Source organism: Lepidochelys kempii, chromosome 23, assembly GCF_965140265.1.
Source record: "Lepidochelys kempii isolate rLepKem1 chromosome 23, rLepKem1.hap2, whole genome shotgun sequence".
Lineage (NCBI taxonomy): Eukaryota > Metazoa > Chordata > Testudines > Cheloniidae > Lepidochelys > Lepidochelys kempii.
In genome coordinates, this window is record NC_133278.1 from 6,838,448 (window position 1) to 6,863,402 (window position 24,955).

At 51.7% G+C, this 24,955-nt stretch overlaps 1 protein-coding gene across 1 annotated transcript in view; it reads left to right on the forward strand.

Annotated features, from left to right (window-relative positions):
• The window catches only part of NKPD1 (NTPase KAP family P-loop domain containing 1), a 95,786-nt gene that overhangs the window by 62,435 nt on the left and 8,396 nt on the right, over positions 1–24,955 (forward strand). The window contains exons 2-3 of the mRNA XM_073322402.1: positions 11,723–11,891; positions 18,784–18,915. Coding sequence (XP_073178503.1) covers positions 11,723–11,891; positions 18,784–18,915 — 301 coding nt within the window. The remainder of the gene's footprint in view (positions 1–11,722; positions 11,892–18,783; positions 18,916–24,955) is intronic.

The following is a 24,955-nucleotide window of genomic DNA, read 5'->3' on the forward strand; positions in this document are numbered from 1 at the left end:
ATTCTAAAGATGTTTTGGTATTGGCAGCATGAGACATCCAGCATGTGTCACTCAAATTGAAGTCCCCTCTGATCACTCAACATTTTTTCCCTACACATTACTGATAGGCATGCAAGGAGCTGGTCATCCTGTTGCCTAGTGTGATTTGGTGCTCTGTAGAAGACAGCAACTAATACCCCATCTTGTGCTTTATCTGTTAGGACATGGATCCATAAGCATTCAAGGTCATTTTCTTGGGAGTTATCAGTGACTTGGAAACAAGTAATACCATTTTTGATATACAGTGCCCCCCCTTGCCCATTTTATCTTTTCTAAATACGTTATAACCATTGATTTTAACATTCCAGTCATGGGACTCATCTCAGCCGGTTTCAGTAATACCAGCCTGATCCAATCGATGCTAATAAATGAGCGATTCCCATTCTTCTTGTTTCTTACCCAAATTTGTTTGTGACAAATGGCCACTGTTCCCAAGTCTCACAACTCCAGTTAATTCCAGACATCCCCCCTCTGGACAGAGATCGCCCATGATGAATGGTGGGAGGAAAGGAGCTTTCTTCATAAAGTCAGAGGAGGAGAGGGCCAAACCAGGTATCCAAATTTAGCGGTGTAGTCTCGACTGCAATTCCCCTTGTGACAAAGTGGGAACGTTTTTAATGTTTTCTCTGAATACTGTGTGGGTGCCTCAGTTTCCCCTATGCAGTTCTTAAGTATGTAGGTGGTGGGATAAGCTGTGTGATTGTTGCAGAGCCTTAGAGGGCCAGTGTGATGCTGTCTGCACAGAGAATGGCCGACACCCTGTCTCCTGGCAACTGACGACCTGGGCCCCTCCTCCGCAAAGGTGCCAACTGAAGGTGTTGGAGAACAAAGAGATCAGGTGGTCTCCTGGCCCGGGGAAAGAGACAAAGGCGAGAGGAGGGGCTGAAGAGTTCAGTTTTGGAGCTGGCTGGGGAAAGAGAGGGAGGCTCAGACCTGGGGTCTGGCCTCCCTGCCCCCAAGATGGATCTGACATAGGGGTCCTGTTTCCTGTACCTACAAGCTCTGTTTTGGACTGTGTTCCTGTTGACTAATAAACCTTCTGTTTTACTGGCTGGCTGAGAGTCACGTCTGACTGCGAAGTTGGGGGGCAGGGCCCACTGGCTTCCCCAGGAGCCCCGCCTGTGCGGACTTGCTGTGGGAAGCACATGGTGTGGAAGGGGATGTCCCCTAATGGAGACATTTCTATCTCCTGACTCAAGTTCAGAGGAGGGGAATTCTTTGTGCGCTCAGCACTCTATGCTTCCACTTGCACAACCAGAATTTCTACCTAAACTCCAGCTAATTATTTCCTTTGAGTGTTGTCAGGTGTTTGTCATACAATTCCCCAGAGGGAAAACAAAGAAGGTGTAATAGTAATTAAAAGACGCCAGCTTGAGACTATGTATAAATTCAGAAGCGCAGCAGAAACATGAAAGGAACCGTAAGTGTGGCCAGAGAAGAAAGACTGAAGAGAAGCAAAGCTCACTGGATGTATTCAGAGGCAGAGAGACACCTGACACCAAAGTCTAAGGTAGGCGCACACAGCAGCTACTCCGTCAAGGAGTCCCTGCTAATTTTATAATACATTATTTGGAGAATGGGAGAGGATTGAGTGAGAGACACAAAACTCTGCTCAATGGGCCAGGAAAGATTCCTTGATGTTTCCCATCCCAGAGCTACTCCTGGGGACCTTCTGGCCACCCATAAGGATCTACTTGAGGAACCAAGCATAGGTAGTTTCTAAATTATCCCACAATGACTTTAGTTTGCTTGAAGTGTCTTAAGTTATTGTAATATCTTCCTGCTGAACAGGAGAATCATGAGACTCTGTTCATTCATGTTTGTGAAATGTTTTCAGAGCCTGGGATGGAAGAAGCTAAAGATATGGAGGCCTAGATAGCTTAGGGCTGCAAAAATCAGGCCCTCTCTCCCAGAGGCTACTGCAGCCGTACTGGGAGATTTAGGGTGCTAACAGTCTGGCAGCGCAGTGTTGCTCCTGGAAGCAGCCAGCACTGTCCTGGGGGTTGGGGGCAGGGGGTCTCCGTGCGCTGCCCCCACCCCGAGTGCTGACTGAGCAGTTCCCATTGGCCTGCATCCAAACTCCCTCCCAGAGCCCACACCCGGCACTCCCTCCTGCACCCCAACCCCCTACCCCAGGCTCAGCCCGGAGCCACCTTCTACACTCCAAACTCCTCAGTCCCAGCCCGGAGCCCGCGCCCTCTCCCGCACCTCAACACTGGTGAAAGTGAGTGAGGGTTGGGGAGAGAAAGTGATGGAAGAAGGGGGTTGGAGTGAACGGAGGCGAGGCCTTGGAGAAAGGGCGAGGCCTTGGGGGAAGGGGCGAGGCAACGGTGTTTGGGTTTGTGCCATTAGACAGTCAGCAACCCTGGATACCATTGTGAATGGTCGCCTGCAAATACCAGAGAGAGACAAGAGCAAATGTTATTTTCCGGTGCCAGAATCCAAACCCCAGTCACCTGCTGGATGGTAGCAGCACTTTGGAGACTCACGATGGAAGCATTTTCTGTTCAGCTTCCTTAGTTAGCAGTTTTGCGGAAGTTATTTGCTTATTTGCACTTGGAAATTTGATGTTGAGTGTTTTTCTGGCATTTTCTTTTCTGAAGATGCTGCTTTCTGTCTGACCTTGATAATGAGCCGGTAATGCTTTCCTGGAATGTATGCCACGGCAAACTCGCCTCTGATTAGAGGAATACTTGAAATACACAAGTGCTTAACAACTGGGGGAGTGGCAGGAGAAAGGGGGCTTCTTGGTAACAGGTCAATCAACAGAATTAGTTTAGCATCTCTGGTTTTCCCGATTTCAGCCCAGTTGAACAGTGCGTGTGAACCTACTCCCAGTTCAGACTGAGACAACAGGAAACTGGTCAGAGAAGGTTTCAGGGTGCTGATGCAATTCACACACAACACATGGGTGGAGGCTACAAGAAGGGATGTGTCACAGCAATCTGATCAGCAAAGCATCGCAGCGCATTTGTCTGGTTTTAAGATGTACCGTCTTGTTTTAGAATAGTCTGTCCCCTGACCAGTACTTATAAAACCAGATGTGGTTATTACACACAGAGAAGGTCATTTTGTGGAAGGCATCACATGCTCCCAATAACTTGGCCCTGCACACATGAACAGAGGTGGTGGGGTCATGCAGGCGGAAGAAGCAGTATAAAGGGGATGTCCCGGGGATGCATAAGTGGACACGCTAAATCCAGCAGAGCAACAAACCTGCATGCCCAGTCCTGTCAGTGTCCTGCAGTTCAGCCCTATTAGTGTGTCCCACAGCTCAGAGCCCCCCAGCACCACTGGCCCTGTCAGTGGGTCCCACAGCTCAGAGCCCCCCAGCACCGCTGGCCCTGTCAGTGGGTCCCACAGCTCAGAGCCCCCCAGCACCGCTGGCCCTGTCAGTGGGTCCCACAGCTCAGAGCCCCCCAGCACCGCTGGCCCTGTCAGTGGGTCCCACAGCTCAGAGCCCCCCAGCACCGCTGGCCCTGTCAGTGGGTCCCACAGCTCAGAGCCCCCCAGCACCGCTGGCCCTGTCAGTGGGTCCCACAGCTCAGAGCCCCCCAGCACCGCTGGCCCTGTCAGTGTGTCCCACAGCTCAGAGCCCCCCAGCACCGCTGGCCCTGTCAATGGGTCCCACAGCTCAGAGCCCCCCAGCACCGCCGGCCCTGTCAGTGTGTCCCACAGCTCAGAGCCCCCAGCACCGCCGGCCCTGTCAGTGTGTCCCACAGCTCAGAGCCCCCCAGCACCGCCGGCCCTGTCAGTGTGTCCCACAGCTCAGAGCCCCCCAGCACCGCCGTCCCTGTCAGTGGGTCCCACAGCTCAGAGCCCCCCAGCACCGCCGGCCCTGTCAGTGTGTCCCACAGCTCAGAGCCCCCCAGCACCGCCGGCCCTGTCAGTGGGTCCCACAGCTCAGAGCCCCCCAGCACCGCCGGCCCTGTCAGTGGGTCCCACAGCTCAGAGCCCCCCGCAGTACCGCCGGCCCTGTCAGTGGGTCCCACAGCTCAGAGCCCCCCGCAGTACCGCCGGCCCTGTCAGTGGGTCCCACAGCTCAGAGCCCCCCGCAGTACCGCCGGCCCTGTCAGTGGGTCCCACAGCTCAGAGCCCCCCGCAGTACCGCCGGCCCTGTCAGTGGGTCCCACAGCTCAGAGCCCCCCGCAGTACCGCCGGCCCTGTCAGTGTGTCCCACAGCTCAGAGCCCCCCAGCACCGCTGTCCCTGTCAGTGGGTCCCACAGCTCAGAGCCCCCCAGCACCGCTGTCCCTGTCAGTGGGTCCCACAGCTCAGAGCCCCCCGCAGTACCGCCGGCCCTGTCAGTGTGTCCCACAGCTCAGAGCCCCCCGCAGTACCGCTGGCCCTGTCAGTGGGTCCCACAGCTCAGAGCCCCCCACAGTACCGCCGGCCCTGTCAGTGTGTCCCACAGCTCAGAGCCCCCCACAGTACCGCTGGCCCTGTCAGTGGGTCCCACAGCTCAGAGCCCCCCACAGTACCGCTGGCCCTGTCAGTGGGTCCCACAGCTCAGAGCCCCCCGCAGTACCGCTGTCCCTGTCAGTGTGTCCCACAGCTCAGAGCCCCCCACAGTACCGCTGTCTCTGTCAGTGGGTCCCACAGCTCAGAGCCCCCCACAGTACCGCCAGCCCTGTCAGTGGGTCCCACAGCTCAGAGCCCCCCACAGTACCGCCGGCCCTGTCAGTGTGTCCCACAGCTCAGCCTCCCGAAGCAACTCTTGCCCTGTCCATGTTTCACCCCCAGAGTGCAGCACCCCCACAATCAGCCCAATATGTTCAGTGATATTCCTCCTACAGCTCTGAGCCACCAATTATCCTCCTGTTTCTATATCCCTGACACAATCACACAGGAGAAATGCCAGTGTGTGGCTGGCTGTCGCCTCTATGGAACATTCAGTGTGGGGGTTGAGGAGTGGGTCTTTGTGGTGGGTATCCAGCAGATCTAGGATCTGAAGGTGCCGAGATCCAGAGCTCAGGATTGGCAATCATCTATCATTAAAGTTAGAGCTCAATTTGAATATCCGGGTGTCAGGAAACAGGGCGTTGGCCATTCTCTGTGTCCAGACCCCTGCACACACCTGCCCTCTAGGGCTCTGCAATGATCATACACCCTTATCCCACCACCTAGATACTTAAGAACTGCATAGGGGAAACTGAGGCACCCCCACAAAATTCTGAGAAAACATTAAGAACAGTCCCACTTCGTCACATCTCTCCCCCTTTCGAGCCCGAACTGAGCGAGGTCACTTTAGCCAGTGACCTGGGGAAGTTCAACCCCACCGAAGTTTCCATGGATGCCCCAACATCTCTCCCATTCCTTAGCATCGGCTTGTATCAGCCCCGCACCCAGCCCTGTGTCTGAGGCGTCGGTGAACACTATAAAGGCCTTGGCAAAGTCTGGGTTTACCAGATTTACCAGGCCCTGGATTAGAGCCTCCTTCAATGCACAGAGAGCCCCCTGGCACTGCTTGGTCCAGACCAGTTCGTCTGGCTTCCCCTTCTTACATAGCTTAGTGATGGGGGCAGCTAGGGAGCTCCAGCGGGGTACAAACCTCCAGTAGTACCCCGCCATCTCAGGTTCACTTTTACAAGCTGTGCTCTCAAAGTTTTGTTGTCCTTCCCTTACCAACCTCTGCTTCCACAAGGAACTAGATGTTAAATTCACTGAGACTACAAGTCCTATCCAAAGTGTCTAGAGATGAGAGTAGACCTGCCATCCCCTGCATTCTCTAGAGATTAACTACCCAGCTGTTCTGCTCTGCAGACTCAGCTACCCAGTCTTCCCTCTCGCTGGCTGGGCCAGGGGTCACAGCTCTGCTGAGCCCTGTCCCTGGTCGCTCCATCCTTGCCGTGGACTCACTTCCCAGCAGCGCCTCTGGACCAGGGAAACCTGGTTGGCAGCCGACCTGCCCTGCCTGTGTCTCCCCCCATGCTCAGCGCTGCCCTCGCTGTCCCAGTGGAGGAAAGCAGAGAGCTGCATCAGAGCCAGTGTGAGCCCCCTCTCCGGTGTGCAAGGGGGCAGGGAGCATCTCTCTGTCCCACCCAGCCTCAGGGGGCTGGTTACAGGCAGGCAGGTATCCTGAGCCTAGCAGCTCCTCCCTCATGCCAGCCAGGTTATTTGCATTTTCACTGACAATTTCCATCTTAGCCAGTTGGTTCCCTGGATTCAAATTCAAATCCTTGGCTGTTACAGGAACAGGGTCTGGATCCGATCCCAAACAGACAGTCACCCCGCAACAGGGTCTCACAGCTAATACTCTGGAGAACCCCAACGACCAGCAAGCCCAACCCCTCCTATGTCTGCACAGGGATCTGGGCCATAGGCAGGGCGAGGGGCTTTGTCCCTGGGACCCTCACCCAGCTCACACAGCCCCTCAGCATCTGAGGCTGCACCACCCAGGGCCTGACAATGGCTCTCTCTGTCCCAGGATCTCACCACCCCAGAAATGTCTCCCCATTGACCATCACCTTCCACTCCCACTGGAGGTCCGAGGGGCCTGACCCCAGGAAACTCCACACAGACATATAGGTTGCGGTCAGGAGTGGGAGCCTGTCCACCTCCCCACCCATCTGGCTGACAGAGTCTATGGCCTTGGGACCCAGCAAGGGAGCTAGACACCGGGGCTTTTCTGCAGGGTCCCCCTGGTTCAAATCGCCAGCCTGCTCAAAGGCAGTGAGGTGGGCATCCATATCCCCCCCTCCTTACCCAGGGGCAGCAATTTAGTCTCGAGGTTCCCTGCGGAACTGACCCCCCAGGGTCTATCCCCACTCACCCCAGGGAGGTCCCTTAGGCCTCTCCGCTCCCCCACCGCCAGTTCATGCTGCTGCTGCTTCTGCAGCTCTTTCTCAAGCTCTCGCTGTCTCTCACAGTCCTCTTGCTCTCTCGGACTCAGCTCCAGTCCCGTCCATCTCCGATCCCCCGATGGGGAATCCGATCGTGAAGACCCCCGTCTGGTCGGGGACAGGAGTCTTGGCGATGCCTGGCTACCACTCCAGCTGCTCCCAGATCCTGCTATAGCCCCATTTGGGTCAGGAATCTGTTCCTTAGAGCGGTCATCCTCCTCCAGCTGCACATTTAACTCTGCTTTGGTGAACTATCCAATGCGCAACTCTCTCTTTTTGCCTGACAACGGTGATAGGAGACGGTGATAGGCCATCACTTTGCTGTTCCCACGTTGCTGTGGACTCACAGGCCTGTGCGCTCTCAGCTCCTCACAGTTTCCAGGGAGAACCCCTAGTGTGCCATCCCTTCTCGAGGTCACCACCTCTTTGCCAGGGTCAAGCTGCAGACTCCTCTGCCCCTGGGACCGCTTGCTGCAATCCTTAGGGGAACCCTGTTACTGCAAAAGTCCTTCTCTCTCCCAGGGCCAAGCCGCAGGCTCCTCCGCCCCTGAGACTGCTCACTGCAGTCCCCAGGGTGACCCCATTACTGCACAGTCCTTCTCGCTGGTCACACACTCCCAGGGGTTAACCGCCCCCCGAAACCGCTCCTCTCTGAGCCTTCAGCACGCCTGGTCCTCATCAATCCCCTTTCGTTTTACTGCTCCCCAGTCACTTACTGCAGGAAGCACCATCCACGGGGTGCAGTACATCCCACCGCTGCCACCAGTTGTCAGGAAACAGGGTGTCGGCCAGTCTCTGTGTTCAGACCCCTGCACACACCTGCCCTCTAGGGCTCTGCAACAATTATACTTAGATATTTAAGAACTGCATAGGGGAAACTGAACCATGCCCACAATATTCAGAGAAAACATTAAGAACAGTCCCACTTTGTCACACCGGGTATTTAGAGTCAACTCTGATTCTGGGCCCAAACTCTGTGGCTTTATGCAAAGAGCAAATGGAAATATAAAGGCCAAAGTGCAGCACATTACAGGCCTCCTAGCTGAGGAGTATAGGAAAAGTAGACATATGGTGCAGAAACTGAGAATGCCTAAGTGTGAAGGTAACATTATAAGGAGGTACAGGCCTTTGTTAATTGCCAGGACGCTTTTGGCCCATGTATACAACGCAGAAGATTTGTTTTAAAAATATTTTTACACCTAGTGAAAAATAATTTCTAATTCCAAAACATGAGAGAACCAACATGGGGTGAGGCTGACCTGATTTTACAACACAGTAGATGTGAGGATGGGAGGGACTTTGGGGCTGGCAATCATAAACTCGTCACATTTGTGCTTCAAAGAACAGTTCCAGAATCAGTGGGCAGGACTAGACATAGATTCATACATTCAGTTATTATAAGGCCAGAAGGGACCGTTGTGATCATCTAGTCTGACCCAATGTTCCCTCTAATTTTTTACATCCATGTGCGGAATTAATTTTGTTATGCGCACCTATATGGAGGTGGTGTGGTGGGGGTGGGGCCGAGGGGTTCAGAGTGTGGGAGGGGGCTCTGGGCTGTGGCAGAAGGTTGGAGTGTGTTGGGGGAGTTAGGGCTCTGGCTGGGGGTGCAGACTCTGGGGTGGGGCTGGGGATGAGGGGTTTGGAGTGCAGGCTGCCCTGGGGCTGCAGTGGGGAGAGAGGACTCCCCTCAGCCCTCTCCCTGGCTATGGCAGCTCTGGGGCCAGGGCCTGAGCCGGGGGCAGAGGCGCCTCTCCCCACTGCGCACCTGTGCAGCCCTCAATAGCCTGCTGCGTGGTCGTGCAGCTTAGAGGGAATTTAGGTCTGACCACCTGTATAACGGAGTCCATAGGATTTCCGTGAATCAAGCTCTGTTTGAACTAGAACATATTTTGGGTCCAAGCTGTGGATTTCACAGCTAGATACCGATTCTTTCTTGAATATGTACAGATTTCCAGGATTGTTCAGGTCAAGGGTTATGAGTCAAAGCCATGACAGATATGGCCTCAGTTGTGAGGTTTGGTTCTGACTCCCAATCAGAATATAGTCTTTCCCAAATTGGAAGGGTTAGATGTTGTGTACTGCATCCAGCCCATCTCTAATTAGGAGACTACCTCTTAAGTCGATGTAACTTATGTCACTCAGGGGTGTGAAAACAACACCCCGCTTAGTGATGTAAATTACATCTACTTAAAGCCGGGTGTCCACACCACACTGTGATGGTGGGAGACCCTCTCCCACCAACATAGCTTCTGCTTCTCGCACTCTCCCATTGGCACAACACGTCCTCACCAGATGCACCAGATGCGCTGGGCAGACTTCCCCCAAACCTGAACTCATACATGCAAGCCATCCCCGAGGGTGGCCACAGGGGCTTCTCCAGAGCTGTTTACAATTCCAGGCACAAGCAACCCTACTGCTTGTCATTCTTGTAGGAGCACAATCAGACTGAAACTATTCATAAATGTCACACAATGGTCCCCACAGACAGTGCACTGTCACTGTATTATTATTATCTATTATTAATTCTTACAGTAATACATAGGAGCCCCAGACGTCGACCAGACCCCACGGCCCTAGGCATGGTCCAAAACACCGAACCAAAAGATGATTCCTGCTCTATGAGCAGCTAAGAATAAGACAAGAGACAATAGCTGGAGACAGACAGAGAGAGGGGGGAGCACAAGGAAAAATGAGACGACACTCCTCAGGAAGAGAAGCCGCAATAGCAGCTGCCTGTTAGCTGCCAACCTGGCTTACACTGCTGTTTGCAGCTGCACCCAGTATGTATCATTTGGAAATGTAATTGCTATGATTTCACCCCTTCCCCCAATCTCTGGGTGTGTCTACACGTCAAGCTGAGGCCGTAATTCCTGGCTCTAGGAGGCAGACCCTCGGTAACTCTGTTTGAATTAATGCGCTAAAAATACCACGTAGCCACAGCGGTGCAAGCGGCAGGAGGGCTCGCCACCCAAGTTCATACCCATCCAAGACTCTAGCCACGTACTCAGGCAGCTAGCCGCTCCTTTCTGCTCATTCGGCCGCAGCTACAGTCTAGTTTCAGCGTGCTAGCTTGATCACAGCAGGTATGTCTCCTCAAGCCAGAAATTACACCCACATCTCGAAGTGAAGATGTACCCAAAATACATGTTACCAGGCCCAACACTGACACTTGCTAGGCCCCTCCCACCCAACTCAACACACTGTTCTCAATCCCTCCAGAGCTGGCTCTTTAGCCAGTTTGCAGAGCATGGGGCAGTACACACAGCTGACCCCGTCTGAATTCACATTGCCGGTAGGATTTCGTGAGGAGAGGTATCAAATACTTTGTTAAAACCTAGTTTTATTCTAGCTACTGCCTTCCCTTCATGCCGTCATACTGTAGTTCCGTCACAATCTAGTTTATGTGTAGGGCCCGACCAATTTCACGGCATGAAAAACATGTCACGGACCGTGAAATCTGATCTCCCCTGCTGCTGGGAGCCCAGGGCTCTTAGTTGCTAGTCTGGACATGCTGGGGAGGGACACGAGTTGCCCTTCCCCTGCATGGCTGCTCTTGGTGAGGAAATCAGACCCACCTCCAGAAGCAGCATAGAAATGAGGGTGGAACACCCTCACTTCTGCGCTGCAGCACGGCTCTGGGCATCCGTTCCCTCCCCCCTCTCCCCGTGGATCCTGCCGCAGCTCCCAGCACCAAGGCCTGGGCTTCCTCCCCCAGCAGCTCCTGCCAGGCTGGGGGCTTTTGCTCCCGGCGGCTGCAGCTGGAACAGCCCGGGCTCTGGCCTTCTGCCCCACTACACACACACCTTGCGACTCCTGCCATGGCTCCGGGCACCGAGCTCAGGGCTTCCTTCCCCGGTGGCTCCCGGGGCTGGAGGCTTCCACTTCTGCCAGCTGCAGCTGGAGCAGCACGGGCTTAGGGTCTCCCTGCACTCCAGCCAGGGCTTGGGGCAGCCCAGCCTGGGGGCTTCCACCCCCCAACCAAGGCAGCCCAGGCTCTGAGCTTCTGCTCCCTGTCACTCCGGCTGGGGCAGCTGGGGCTTAGGGCACCCACCACCGCTCCAGCTGGGTCAGCCCGGGATCGGGACTTCTGCGCTCTCCCCCCGACAGCTTCTGCCACTGCTTCGGGCTTCCTCCACCAGTGTCTCCAGCCAGGGCAGCCCGGGCTCAGGACTTCTGCCCCCTGCTGCCCAAGCCAGAGCTCGGGGCAGCCCAGGCTCGGGGCTTCCACATGTGCACACACACCCCAGCCAGGGCTTGGGGCAGTCTGAGCTGAGGCTTCCGCCCTGGGGCTTTTTCTGGGGCTGGGGCTCCCATTTTTCCAGGGGGCCCGCCCAGATTGGCCGGGGACCCCTGCCTTCATCTGTCACTGGCCTGGACTAGCAGCTAGGAGCCCCTGGCTGGGGCTCTCCCAGCAGCATAGGGAAGATCCTACTACCCACCTCCACCTCCAGGAACCTACTCTAACTGCAGGAAGCTCAGAGGCTGCTGCCTAGGCAGCACAGAAGTGAGGGTGGCAATCTTGGGACCCCCCTGCACAACACTTTGCAACACCCCCCCCCCCCACACACACACACACGATCCCGTTTTGGGTCCGGACCCCCATGGTTACAACAGGGTGAAATTTCAGATGTAAACATCTGAAACTGTGAAATTGATCAATTTAAAACCCTCTGGCCGTGACTATGGTGGGGCCCTATTTACATGTTAACCCTGTAATGCTACTTATTGCTCCGTCAGCCCCGCCCAGCTCACAGGCTTTTCCTTTATATATGTGTCCATTACTGATTGGGGACTAAAGGCAGCTATTAAACTAATTGCCAGGATTGTTCTTTTCCCCAGTCCTCTGCCTACCTGGAAAATCTTGCGGACAGATCTCCTGATCTAACACCAATGAGTGGTAATGATGAAGAAAACAGCTGCTTAGAACATGTTGAGGAACCTCCTGGAGTGGAATGTAAAGGCTCAAAGGGGCAGATCAACTTCAGGGATCAGGAAACCAACAGCCAAGGTACATCAGGATGCAGATATGCTGTAATGCCGTGTCTCTGTTGTGTTTGGGAAATGGGAGTCCAGGAGAAAGCTGAGTGACTTTACATGCTTTGGCTGTCACGTGCAAGAGCCCATCCATTAGCATCAACTTTTCAGACTCTTTGTTTCTTCTCATTACTATTTATATGTCTTACCCTCAGTGCCAGAAAAAGCAAAGGCAAAGTTTGCAAACAGGAGAAGATCACAATACAGGCAGGGGCTTGGGGACAGGATGAGGGCAAAGATGGTACGAATGGGTCCTTGCCTGCGTATCTAGGGAGTTTTCCTTTCTTCCTTTTGTAAACTGCTCCAAGTCTGGAGGAGTGATTGCGACTCCGCAGTGCAGGCTCCACCAAGGTTTCTGCTTAAAGCTGATTTTTCAAATTGCTCTAAAATCCACATCCATAGGTAGATTGCCTTGAAAATAGCCATGCCGCCCTAAAATTTGTGGTGCAGATTTAGGGTCATTTGACCAGGGAGTTCCCAAGATACAGGGCCTCCAAACCTCATCATCTTCTAACAACACATTGTGCAGAGGGATTCAGAGACAACAGAGGGGAAGATCCAAACGTATATCGCCGGACTGCCCTTGCGGTGAGCTAGTGCCCGCACCAGGCTCAGCTCCAAACAGTCATTATTAAAAGTTACTAGTTGTTTGGGTAACTTCTGCTGAGCAAACCACTTTTGGCTTGGGCTGGGAGCTGGCTCCACACTGAACTCCACATAGTTACCAGCTCAACAAGCAACCTACAAAATATCCTCTCGCCTTGGGGAAAGTCCACTGGCCTTGGAGACTGTGAGTTTGATTGTCCTTCTACTGACAACTGTTAGCTGTGAAGCAAACAGAAAGATTCCTTTTATCCAATATGATCTTGTATTCCCAAAGGAAGGCAAGCACCAGTCCCAGATTTTGCAGAGAAGAGATTTTGCAAGGTCAGTTGAGGGAGAGTTAGGACTAGAATCCAGGGATGACAGTCCCTAGACTTAGCCCACTTAGCCACACTGCCTTTTGCAATGCATGGGCTAGATCAGCTAGTCACCTGTGACTGAATATCAAAGTAATGCTTGTGTACAGTGAAGAAGAGAAGGGCTGCAAATATGATTCTGTGGTGAAGGGACTGGATGGGGATACAGAACCCCGGCGTACTGCTGCAGATTATTTATGTGATGTTGGGCAAATCACTTAAACCACAATCTTTCTGAGGTCTGTTTAAAGACACCCACACTCTGGAGCACACTTCAGTTCTGTGCCTGATTCCCCATTTGACCTTATCCAAGTTGTTTAAACTTTCTGTGCTCAGTTTCCCAGCTACAGTCTGTTTTGGCTGACAGTTTAGGAGACAATTTTGGCTGATTCGGCACTAAGAAGCCCTCTGAGGTTTTGTAGAATCCATGTTCATGATCGGTCATCCTCTACTTTGGTGGGAGGGGAGTCTGGGGAGCAGCAGGCCTGGGGGATAATGTATTTTTAGGTTGTAGCCAGGGTAAGAAGCAACAGGAGTTCTGCTATCTCATCCCCTCATTGGGAACCTTGCAGGCTGTATCTGGGCATGTGAACCTCCTGGGGTTTGCGGGTGTGAACACCTGTGGTTTGTGGGCACTGACAAAACAGGGAAGGCAGAGTTACAGCCCCAGAGCTGCCAAGTTCTGTGCAGCTCCATGTGCAACGTTGTATGCTAATCAGTCAATGAACTAATTTGTACATAACCATAAACTCTGGCTTTATGAAAGCTGTGTGGATTTAGTGCTCATGCAGTCCTCGTGAGTGAAACCCTCGGTTTTTCTACAGGGGAGGAGAAAGGCAAGCTTCCCACACAAATGGCCCTCCCAGTGTGCCCCATCCCTGATCTGGGGGTACTTCCTTTAAGGATCACAAGGTTGATCACTCCCCATGGCCCCGGCAGTTCTTGGCCTCTCTGCTGAGTCTGCAAATTGGTACAGAGCCCAGTGGTGAGTTTGGAGGTGGAACTGAAACCTACCAAACACATCTCATGTAGAGGCCACTAAACATCCATTAAAGGAGAACAACTTTTTATTTGCTCGATGTCGCCCTCTGGATCCCTGATTCTTTACCTCTGACCTCGCCCCGCTCCTGTTTTTTCTTTTATTGTCCCCCGCGTATTCAATTGATGCCTGGGTCCAGCGGTTCCTCCCCCTTAATTGAAGGGGAGAACCTTTAATTTTGGGCGGGCCTACACTCACCCATCCCCAGTACTTCAAATTATACAAACCCTGTAACAGAGCTGCCCTGTCCTCTTCTTAAAGGGACAGCTCCCATTAACCAAAACACAGACACTACAAATGCAACAATAAATTGATCACTAACACAACATCCAAATTCCCCACTTAATAATACACTTTGTAACATGAAGTCATTTTAAGAATTATTCCCAGGCCTTCACAGTAGCTTACAGAGACTTTCATGAGTTATCATCAAGGTTCAAACCACAACTGCACAGCATAGACAGCCTACACTTCTGTGCTAGGTTTCAGAGTAGCAGCCGTGTTAGTCTGTATCCGCAAAAAGAACAGGAGGACTTGTGGCACCTTAGAGACGAACCAATGTATTTGAGCATGAGCTTTCATGGGCTACAGCCTACTTCATCGGATGCATAGAATGGAACATGTAGTAAGAAGATAGATATATACACATATATACAGAGAACATGAAAAGGTGGAGTAAGAGGCTAATTAGTTAAGATGAGCTATTATCAGCAGGAGAAAAAAAATGTTTGTAGTGATAATCAAGATGGCCCATTTAGACAGTTGACAAGAAGGTCCGAGGATACTTCACATGGGGAAAATAGATTCAATATGTGTAATGACCCAGCCACTCCCAGTCTCTATTCAAACCCAAGTTAATGGTAGCTAGATTGCATATTAATTCAAGCTTAGTGGGTGATACAGTCCTGTTGGCTGCAAGGAGCAGTCCAGAGAAAGTGACACCACGATCGGAGAACTAGCTGTTGGGTACCAGGGTTCTTGGGCTTTGCTTGTGGCAGCAGAATATGTTCCAGTGGTTAGAGACAAGATAGTTAAATCTGCAGTAATGCCACCCTTCTTTGGGCCATTTGCAGGAACTGAAGCTAGGATCTCTAGATCTAAAAGCCTGAGCTTTTACCACAAGCCCTTCTAGTGACTGTTTTTAATACTTCTATGCACTGTGCAATCCTTATTGAAAGGGCCTCATTTCCTGGCCATAAGGAAAACATTTCATTCTCCATCTTACAGATAACATAAGTAATAGGTTGGATAGGTAGAACTGAGACTAGAACCCATGTCTCTAAAATGAGAACCCACAATCTTTACTGTCCTGCCTTTCAGGTGAAATGGGCCAAATTATCTCCTTATGTAACCCATGCTAAAACCATGTGTATCTTTGTCCCTCCCTAGTGGCTAGGGGACATATAGAGGGTTTTGAGTCTGTTTCTGCCATTCCCAATAGCAAAGAGGCAGTGAGAGACTAATGGTTCATGAACCTCTAGAACAGCCGCTCTTGGAACTGCCTCTCCTGTTCCTGTTGGGTCACAGCCTGGGCTTGCTGTCTGTCCGGAAATTGTAGTGACACCTGATGCTGCAGAGTCTGGGCATGATGCTGTTTCTGCTGTTCCATCATCCTTTCCGGATGTCACCCACTCTCCCCCTCCTCCTTTGTGCAGAGACATTTTGAACACAAACCCCACCGTTGACACCTTATGTGAGCAAGAGCCTTTCTCAACTTCAGCCGCCCTGGGTTTGGTTTTATTAATGAAGACATTAATAGCAGGATATCTGTGGGTTCAGCTGTGACCTCCCTCAGCTCACACTCCAGATCCCCTCACTCCAGAGACCCCTCCAAATGGGGTAATAAGCCACCTGTTGACTCATCAAGACAGCACTCCGAATCACGCCCTGCTAACAGGATGGGAAACATTGCCAGCCAGCCCTGGGGAGCAGAGTAACCATATGTTTGGCCTGATGATGATATTGGTATGACATTCATCTAGATCAGCGGTTCCCAAACTTGTTCTGCCGCTTGTGCAGGGAAAGCCCCTGCTGGGCCGGGCCGATTTGTTTACCTGCCGCGTCCGCAGGTTCGGCTGATGGCAGCTCCCAGTGGCCGCGGTTCGCTGCTCCAGGCCAATGGGAGCTGCTGGAAGCGGCGGCCAGTACGTCCCTCGGCCCGCGCCGCTTCCAGCAGCTCCCATTGGCCCGGAGCAGCGAACCGCGGCCGCCGCGATCGGCCAAACCTGCAGACGCGGCAGGGAAGCAAACCGGCCCGGCCCGGCAGGGGCTTTCCCTGCACGAGTGGCGGAACAAGTTTGGGAACCACTGATCTAGTAGCTGCTCCTCGTCCAGTGGGTAAGCACAAAGATTTTCCAGGTAGGCAGAGGACTGGGGAAAAGAACAATCCTGGCAATTAGTTCAATAGCTGCCTTTAGTCCCTAATCAGTAATGGACACATATATAAAGGAAAAGCCTGTGAGCTGGGCGGGGCTGACGGAGCAATAAGTAGCATTACAGGGTTAACATGTAAATAGGGCCCCACCATAGTCATGGCCAGAGGGTTTTTTAATTGATCAATTTCACAGTTTCAGATGTTTACATCTGAAATTTCACCCTGTTGTAACTATGGGGGTCCCGACCCAAAACAGGATTGTGTGTGTGTGGGTGGGGGGGTGTTGCAGAGTGGTTGTGCGGGGGAGTCCCAAGATTGCCACCCTCACTTCTGTGCTGCCTAGGCAGCAGCCTCTGAACCTCCTGCAGTTAAGGTAGGATCCCAGAGGTGGAGGTGGGTAGTAGGATCTTCCCTATGCTGCTAGGAGAGCCCCAGCTGGAGGCTCCTAGCTGCTAGTCCAGGCCAGTGACAGATGAAGGCAGGGGTCCCCGGCCACTCTGGGTGGGTCCCCTGGAAAAATGGGTGCCCCAGCCCCAGAAAAAGCCCCAGGGCGGAAGCCTCAGCTCAGACTGCCCCAAGCCCTGGCTGGGGTGTGTGTGCACATGTGGAAGCCCCGAGCCTGGGCTGCCCTGAGCTCTGGCTTGGGCAGCAGTGGGCAGAAGCCCTGAGCCCGGGCTGCCCTGGCTGGAGACACTGGTGGAGGAAGCTCAGAGCAGTGGCAGAAGCTCTTGCGGGGAGAGGGCAGAAGTCTTCCGCTCCAGCCGGGTCAGCCCAGTTCTCAGGCTCTAGATCCAATGTGCCAGCCTTGGATCTGACAATCTATCAGGGCACTTTCCTTCTCCCCAAGTGACACCTGGTCAGTGGGTTTGCTCAAGTGTAGTCTGTTCAGATTTAGTGCTCAAGTCTCTTGATGACGCACAAGGAGAAGAATCCCACTGTCTCCTTTAAGCTGTGTTTGCTTGGAGATGCTGACTGGTAAAAACAATAAAGAAGTATGAGTTACTGAAGTGTGCAGCTGACTGATAACCACAAGGGGCCAGATTCTCAGTTACAAAGCAAAGCATCCAGGAAACATTTGGATCTGCCCACCTGAGAATTCCCCAGACATGAGGGAGCTCTCAGCAGACAAGCAGCCAGCATAGCCTGTCACTGAGCCACCCCTCTTGGGCACAGAGTGAAGAGGGTGCATGGCCAGGGCTGTGCTTCCCTGCAGTTATTCTCAGCTTCTATATGGTCGCACAGGGACTATAGCCAGCTGGCATAGATTGGAGCAGCCCCCAGGCTGCTTTAACCTACATCAGGGCGCAGGGTAGTATACTCACTTCTGTGCCAAACAGGAACAGAAAATGCAGCCCAAGGAGCAGATCAGCTAAGAAGGGGCCATTTAAGAGAGTCACTCTTTAGAGTGGAACTGCATATTAAAACAACACAGATTTCTTCTCCCACATTCATGGGAGAATTCTGGCAGATACACAACAGATGCATAACTCATATAGTTTCTGTAGATTGTAGAAAAGAATCAAAAGTCTGTTCAAAGTCCTTTCCCTATCTGTGGTGAGTGGCGATCAAGATCAAGGTGTTCATTACAACTGATGTTCATTTATAGACTTTCATAACCGTAGTAAATGCTGTGCAAACAAAGATCTCTGTACCCAGCCTGTCTGCCTATGCAGGGATCAGCTCCAAAGTTCACTCTATCCCAGAAAGCAAACAAGGCTCCCTAAGAACAACACACCTGCTAAATTCATAGCTCTGAGGCCCAGGGCAGTAGCATAGCTTCTGGATTTAAGCAAACTCTGCAGAGCTGCTGCACAGCCATTGCCTGTGTGTGGCCTGGTGGGGAGGATTCCCCCCCCCCCCCCGCCCACAGGGCCAGATTCTCTTCTGCATCCAGCTTATATTGGGTACAGCAGCAGTGGGAGCAGTCAAGGAGCCAGCTCCCTGATCCTCGGTCCAGGCCCATTTTAGTGCAGCCCACTGGTCATGGCTCCCTAGGGACTTTACGCCATGTGGGGATTGCCCTGGCACTTTGTGCTCCTGCCACTCTCCCTGCCTGCCCCTCCTGGCTACTGACATGCCTTCTGCACTAGGGGGTTCCAGGGAGGGAGGTGTAGGAGACAGCTGTACAAGCTGGGGAGTTACTGAAGGCTTCTGCTCCCATTGCACTGCTTGGGCACTGAGAATGGGCCCCTTGGCTGGTTAGCAGGTGCTGAGCTGAGGATCCCTGAAGGATGAGCTAAAAACATTTGTTGCTCTGAAGAAAGAGTAAAATGTGTCCCTGGAAAAAAATTTGCTGCGTGGAGCCTCTGATGCTAATAAAGAGACTGAGAACAGGGTCACAGCTACTGGCCCTGTGCATTCCCAAGGGCTCTCACACATCCTGTCCAGCCCAGCCACTCCCTGATTACAATGCAAACAGCCAAACAGATGGGGGGGAGGAGGGGCAGCAGGTATGTTTATTTCTCTGTGTTTATGGATGCCTCCTCTTCCCCAGATTTTCTGACTGAAGATGATATTTACTGCTGCTGCCTCTCCAAGACACTGCTGCACACCGCTACACCCGTCACCATCGGCTTCTACTGTCCCGTCGGGAGCCGTTTTAATTCGCTGCTTGATAAAATTACAGGTGGGCTCAGGGATGCTTTGGGGTTTCCCCGCAGGAGAACTGGTGCTTTCAGACCTGCTAGAATACCTAGGGGGCACTGGGTGGAACATGGTAGGCTGGCACGAGACAGGCTGCTGGGAGAGAGCGAGAGAGGAACACCAGTGTACTCCCGCCTAGCCTGGTAGTGAACAGGTCATTGTGTGCTGCAGCCTGTGACCTGTACCTGATCCCCGCATGCTATGGGAGGTCAGCTCCTCGGTGTCTGGTAGCGTGCTCCAAGGCAAGGGCAGTGAGTGTTCCCAGCAAGGGGCTCTACAGGCCCCTGTCCTCAGGGGGTTCCCCAGAACGTAGGCATGCTGCGCGTCGGAGCGAGGATTCATAGGTTCATAGATATTAAGGTCAGAAGGGACCATTATGATCATCTAGTCTGACCTCCTGCACAACGCAGGCCACAGAATCTCACCCAGCCACTCCTGCAATAAACCTCTCACCTGTGTCTGAGCTATTGAAGTCCTCAAATCATGGTTTAAAGACGTCAAGGTGCAGAGAATCCTCCAGCAAGTGACCCGTGCCCCATGCAACAGAGGAAGGCGAAAAAACCCCAGGGCCTCTTCCAATCTGCCCTGGAGGAAAATTCCTTCCCGACCCCAGATATGGCGATCAGCTGAACCCTGAGCATGTGGGCAAGATTCACCAGCCAGATACCCAGGAAAGAATCCTCTGTAGTAACTCCAGTCCCACCCCATCTAACATCCCATCACAGGCCATTGGGCCTATTTACCATGAATAGTTAAAGATCAATTAATTGCCAGAATCATGTTATCCCATCATACCATCTCCTCCACAAACTTATTGAGTTTAATCTTGAAGCCAGATAGGTCTTTTGCCCCCACTGCTTCCCTTGGAAGGCTGTTCCAGAACTTCACTCCTCTGATGGTTAGAAACCTTCGTCTAATTTCAAGTCTAAACTTCCCGATGGCCAGTTTATATCCATTTGTTCTTGTGTCCACATTGGTACTGAGCTTAAAGAATTCCTCTCCCTCCCCGGCATTTATCGCTCTGATATACTTGTACTGTCCTGGGACCACTGTTCCCTCGAAGCTCTGTGTGTGTGCGCACGCCCACAGATCCCCAACCCCGCACACACAGCGAAACACCAGCAATTTGCACAGAAGAAATTTTTTGTGCACACGGCCTGTCAAAAATTAGAGGGAACGTTGACTGGGACTCTGGGCACAAAGGTGCTGTTGCCCTGGGCACGATGGCTTCACCAGACAAATGAAACACAATACTGCATACTTCTGGTTCCAGCTGAGGTATGTGGTTGACTGCTCAGTTTGTAACTCTGGTGTTCCAGTGTACATTGGTTTTGAAAGTGTCCATAATGGTAAAACTTATTTCAGTAAACAAAAGTTATAATTTTATATCAGTGTAACTGAAGCCGTGCTGAGGGAAGTATCAATATAGTTACATCCATTCCTAAAGGAGGTATTGCTGATTTTTCTGTATCAGTTTCTTTATTAGTTATAGCTTATTTTTGCCAAAATACACACTACCAATATAAACACTTTTAATCAGCTACCAAGTCACCTTTCAAAATGGGACTTAGGCTCCTCAGTCACTTAGGGCCAGATTTCCAAAGCTATTTAGGCACCTAAACATGCAGATAGGTTGCTAGGCCCAAATTTTTAAAGACATTTAGTAGGACTGTCAATTAATTGCAGTTAAGGCCAGCAATTAATGCAAAGCAAATTAACTAGATTAAAAAATAGTTGCAATTAATTGTAGTTTTAATCACACTTAATAATAGAATACGAATTTGAATTTATTATAAATATTTTGGATGTTTTTCTATATTTTCAAATATATTGGTTTCAATTACAACACAGAATGCAAAGTGCACAGTGCTCACTTTATATTATATTTGTTATTACAAATATTTGCACTGTAAAAAAGAGAAACAAAAGAAGTATTTTCCAATTCACCTCATGCAAGTACTCTAGTGTAATCTCTTTATCGTGAAAGTACAACTTATAAATGTAGGAATTTTTTTTACATAACCACACTCAAAAACAAAACAGTGTGAAACTTTAGAGATAATGCTGCCCACTTCCACCATTTTGAAGCGTTTGGAGGAGAGAAAGGTGATCAGGAACAGTCAACATGGATTCACTAAGGGCAAGTCATGCCTGACCAACCTTATTGCCTTCTATGATGAGATAACTGGCTCTGTGGATATGGGGAAAGCAGTGGACATGATATATCTTGACTTTAGCAAACCTTTTGATATGGTCTCCTACAGTATTCTTGCCAGCAAATTAAAAAAGTATGGATTGGATGAATGGACTATAATGTGGATAGAAAGCTGGCTAGATTGTCGGGCTCCACGGGTAGTGATCAACGGCTCGATGTCTAGTTAGCAGCTGGTATCAAGCAGAGTACCCCAGGGGTTGGTTCTGGGGCCGGTTTTGTTCAACATCTTTATTAATGATCCGGCTGATGGGATGGATTGCACCCTCAGCAAGTTCGCAGATGACACTAAGCTGTGGGGAAAGGTAGATATGATGGAGGGTAGGGATAGGATTCAAGTGACCGAGAGAAATTGGAGGATTGGGCGAAAAGAAATCTGATGAGGTTCAACAAAGACCAGTTCAAGAGTCCTGCACTTAGGATGGAAGAATCTCAGGCACCGCTACAGGCTGGGGACCGACTGACTAAGCTGCAGTTCCGCAGAAAAGGACCTGGGGATTACAGTGGACAAGAAGCTGGATATGTGTCAGCCATATGCCCTTGTTGCCAAGAAGACTAATGGCATATTGGGCTGCGTTAGTAGGAGCGTTGCCAGCAGATCGAGGGAAGTGATTATTTCCCTCTATTCAGCACTGGTGAGGCCACATTTGGAGTATTATGTCCAGTTTTGGGCCCCCCACTACAGAAAAGATGTGGACAAATTGGAGAGAGTCAAGCGGAGAGCAATGAAAATTATCAGGGGGCTGGGGCACGTGACTTATGAGGAGAGACTGAGGGAACTGGTCTTGTTTAGTCTGCAGAAGAGAAGAGTGAGGGGGGATTTGATAGCAGCCTTCAACTTCCTGAAGGGGGGTTCCAAAGAGGATGGAGCTTGGCTGTTCTCAGTGGTGGCAGATGGCAGAACAAGAGCAATGGTCTCAAGTTGCAGTGGGGGAGGTTGGATATTAGGAAACACTATTTCACTAGGAGGGTGGTGAAGCACTAGCATGGGTACCTAGGGAGGTAGTAGAATCTCCATACTTAGAGGTTTTTAAGGCCTGGCTTGGCAAAGCCCTGGCTGGGATGATTTAGTTGGTGTTGGTCCTGCTTTGAGCAGGGGGTTGGACTAGATACCTCCTGAGGTCTCTTCCAACCCTAATCTTCTATGGCCTTGTTTACATTTGCAGATGTAGAGTGCTGGGAGTTAAACCAGCCTTCAGAGACAGCAGCAGGGAAAGCGCTTCCGTATGTTCACTCTGTCAGCTGCAAGCTCAGTGACGTGGCCACATTTGCAGCATTTGCAGCGGCATTCGGAGTGGTGCATTATGGGCCGCTTTTTTAGAGAGCACCTCTTCCCATTCTGGCGCTGAGGCTTGTGGGAAGGGGGATGGAGGGCATCCTGGCTCCTGTCCCAATGTCCCATGATGCATCGCTTTGCATCCCAGCAATCCCTGTGCTTCCGTCCACGTTTGGCGCCATCTTTCAACGGCGTTTGTATGGCGCACTCTGTCTTCCCTTTCGGTCTGCGGGAATGGATCCCGAACTGCTGAGGAACATGCTGATCGGTCTCGCCAGCATGTCATGAATTGCAGTTGAGTTAATCCTTAAGCTCCAAAGTGATAGTGAGGCGTCCAAAGATGATGTCAACTCGCAGAATGCATACGACACGAGATGGCTTGTGGCATTCATGGACATGCTCACCGCCATGGAACGCCGCTTCTGGGCTTGGGAAACAAGCACTGAGTGGTGGGAATCACATCGTCACGCAAGTCTGGGATGACGAGCAGTGGCTACAGAACTTTCGGATGAGGAAAGCCACTTTTATGGGACTGTGTGCTGAGCTCACCCCCACCCTGCCGGTGGAGAAGTGCATGGCAATCGCAATCTGGAAGCTAGCTACTCCAGCTACCGATCGGTTGCTAACCAGTTTGGAGTGGGCAAGTCTACCGCTGGAATCGTGTTGATGCAAGTGTGCAGGACCATTAATCGCATCTTGCTCAGAAGAACCGTGACTCTGAGCAACATGTGTGACATTGTGGATGGCTTTGCACAAATGGGTTTCCCTAACTGCAGAGGGGCAATGGATGGCACGCATATTCCAATTTTGTCACCAGACCACCTAGCCTCTGAGTACATAAATCGGAAGGAGCATTTCTTGACAGTTCTCCAGGCGCTTGTGGATCACCGTGGGTGTTTCACGGACATTAACGTAGGCTGGTCTGGAAAGGTGCATGGCGCACACATCTTTCAGAACACAGGCGTGTTTAGGAAGCTGCAAGCCAGGAATTTCTTCCCGGATCAAAAAATCACCATAGGGGAAGTGGAAATGCCCATTGTGATCCTTGGAGACCCCGCCTACCCTTTAATGCCATGGCTTATGAAACCCTACATAGGGAGCCTTGACAGCAGCAAGGAGTGGTTCAACAACAGGCTGAGTCGGTGCAGAATGACTGTTGGGTGTGCTTTTGGCCATTTAAAGGCCCACTGGCGCTGTCTGTATGGGAAGCTGGACCTGGCCAATGACAACATTCCCTACGGTTATAGCCACGTGCTGTACCCCTCATAACATATGTGAAGGGAAGGGTGAAAGCTTCACTCAGGCATGGACCGCTGAGGTTCAACACCTGGAGGCTGAATTTGAACAGCCAGAGACCAGGGCTATTAGAAGGGCCCACCACAGGGCGGTAAGGATTAGGGATGCCTTGAGGGAGCAATTCAATGCTGAAAGCCACCAGTAATGTTTGGTGCCCTGCACGGGAGTGAAGTGCCGTGGTTCCAATGCTAGTAGGCATCTGTGTTTGCTACGTACGATACACTGACTAGCAGCACCTGTTGCTTTCCTGGGCTGTGCTATCTTTTACTTAATGAAGAATGTATCCAAAACCAAAATAATTCATTTATTGAAAAGAAACACAACTGCTGGAGAAACACACATGGCCTGACACATCTGTGCTATGTGGGAGGAGAGAAGGGGGCGGGGTGGGGAACGGAAGAGTCACAGATTTGTGTATATCCTGTTATCATACTCAGCCTTCCTGTCTGGAGTGCTGTGCAATGAGTGCTGCTCTTCAGGCTGGCTAAAATGCATGGTGATGGGGGTTGAGTGCAGTGGCTCAGGGTCCTAGTTTTCAGGGCTGGGTGGTGAAGCTACAGGTGTTGGAGGCAGCTGGTGGCGATAAGAAACCGGATGTTGGGGAAAATGGGTTGGAGGTGACATGGGGGCGTAAGGGAAAGAGTTTTGGGGTAAGGGATGTGGGGGGGGGGCGCGGATCTGCTCTGTTCACAGTGCTATGAGCGCCTGCATTGAGTCCACTTGGCGCTCCGTAATGCTTAAGAGCCGCTCTGTGGTTTGTTGCCAGCGATCCGCATTGTCCTGGCGGACCCTCCTTTTGGTCTCCCGCCACTCCTGTACTTTTTGATTTTCAGTAATGACTTCATGCAGAAGGTCCTTGCTTCTTAGTGGCCGCTCCCTGAGGCTGCGCAGCCATTCAGCCGTTGATAACAAGGACGGCTGGGATCTCAAGGTTGCATCTGCAACATTTAAGAGAGGCAGCATTGGTCACACTAGTCAGAGCAATGATTTGGCTGAACGTAAAGACAAGCACAGTGCACACAACAGCATAATTTGCCCATCCCAAAGTGAGCACACATAACCCACAAGAGCCCCGAAATGGTGAGTAACCACAGGGACAGGGGGGACTGATTGATCCAGGGCCATACTGTCTTCTGGGGTCCTGTGCCTTGGGGAGAGCCAACAGCTGCAGGGGGCCCCTATACTCAACACTGTCCCCACATTTTCCACAGGCTGGGTTCGTCCTGGAAGATATCTCAC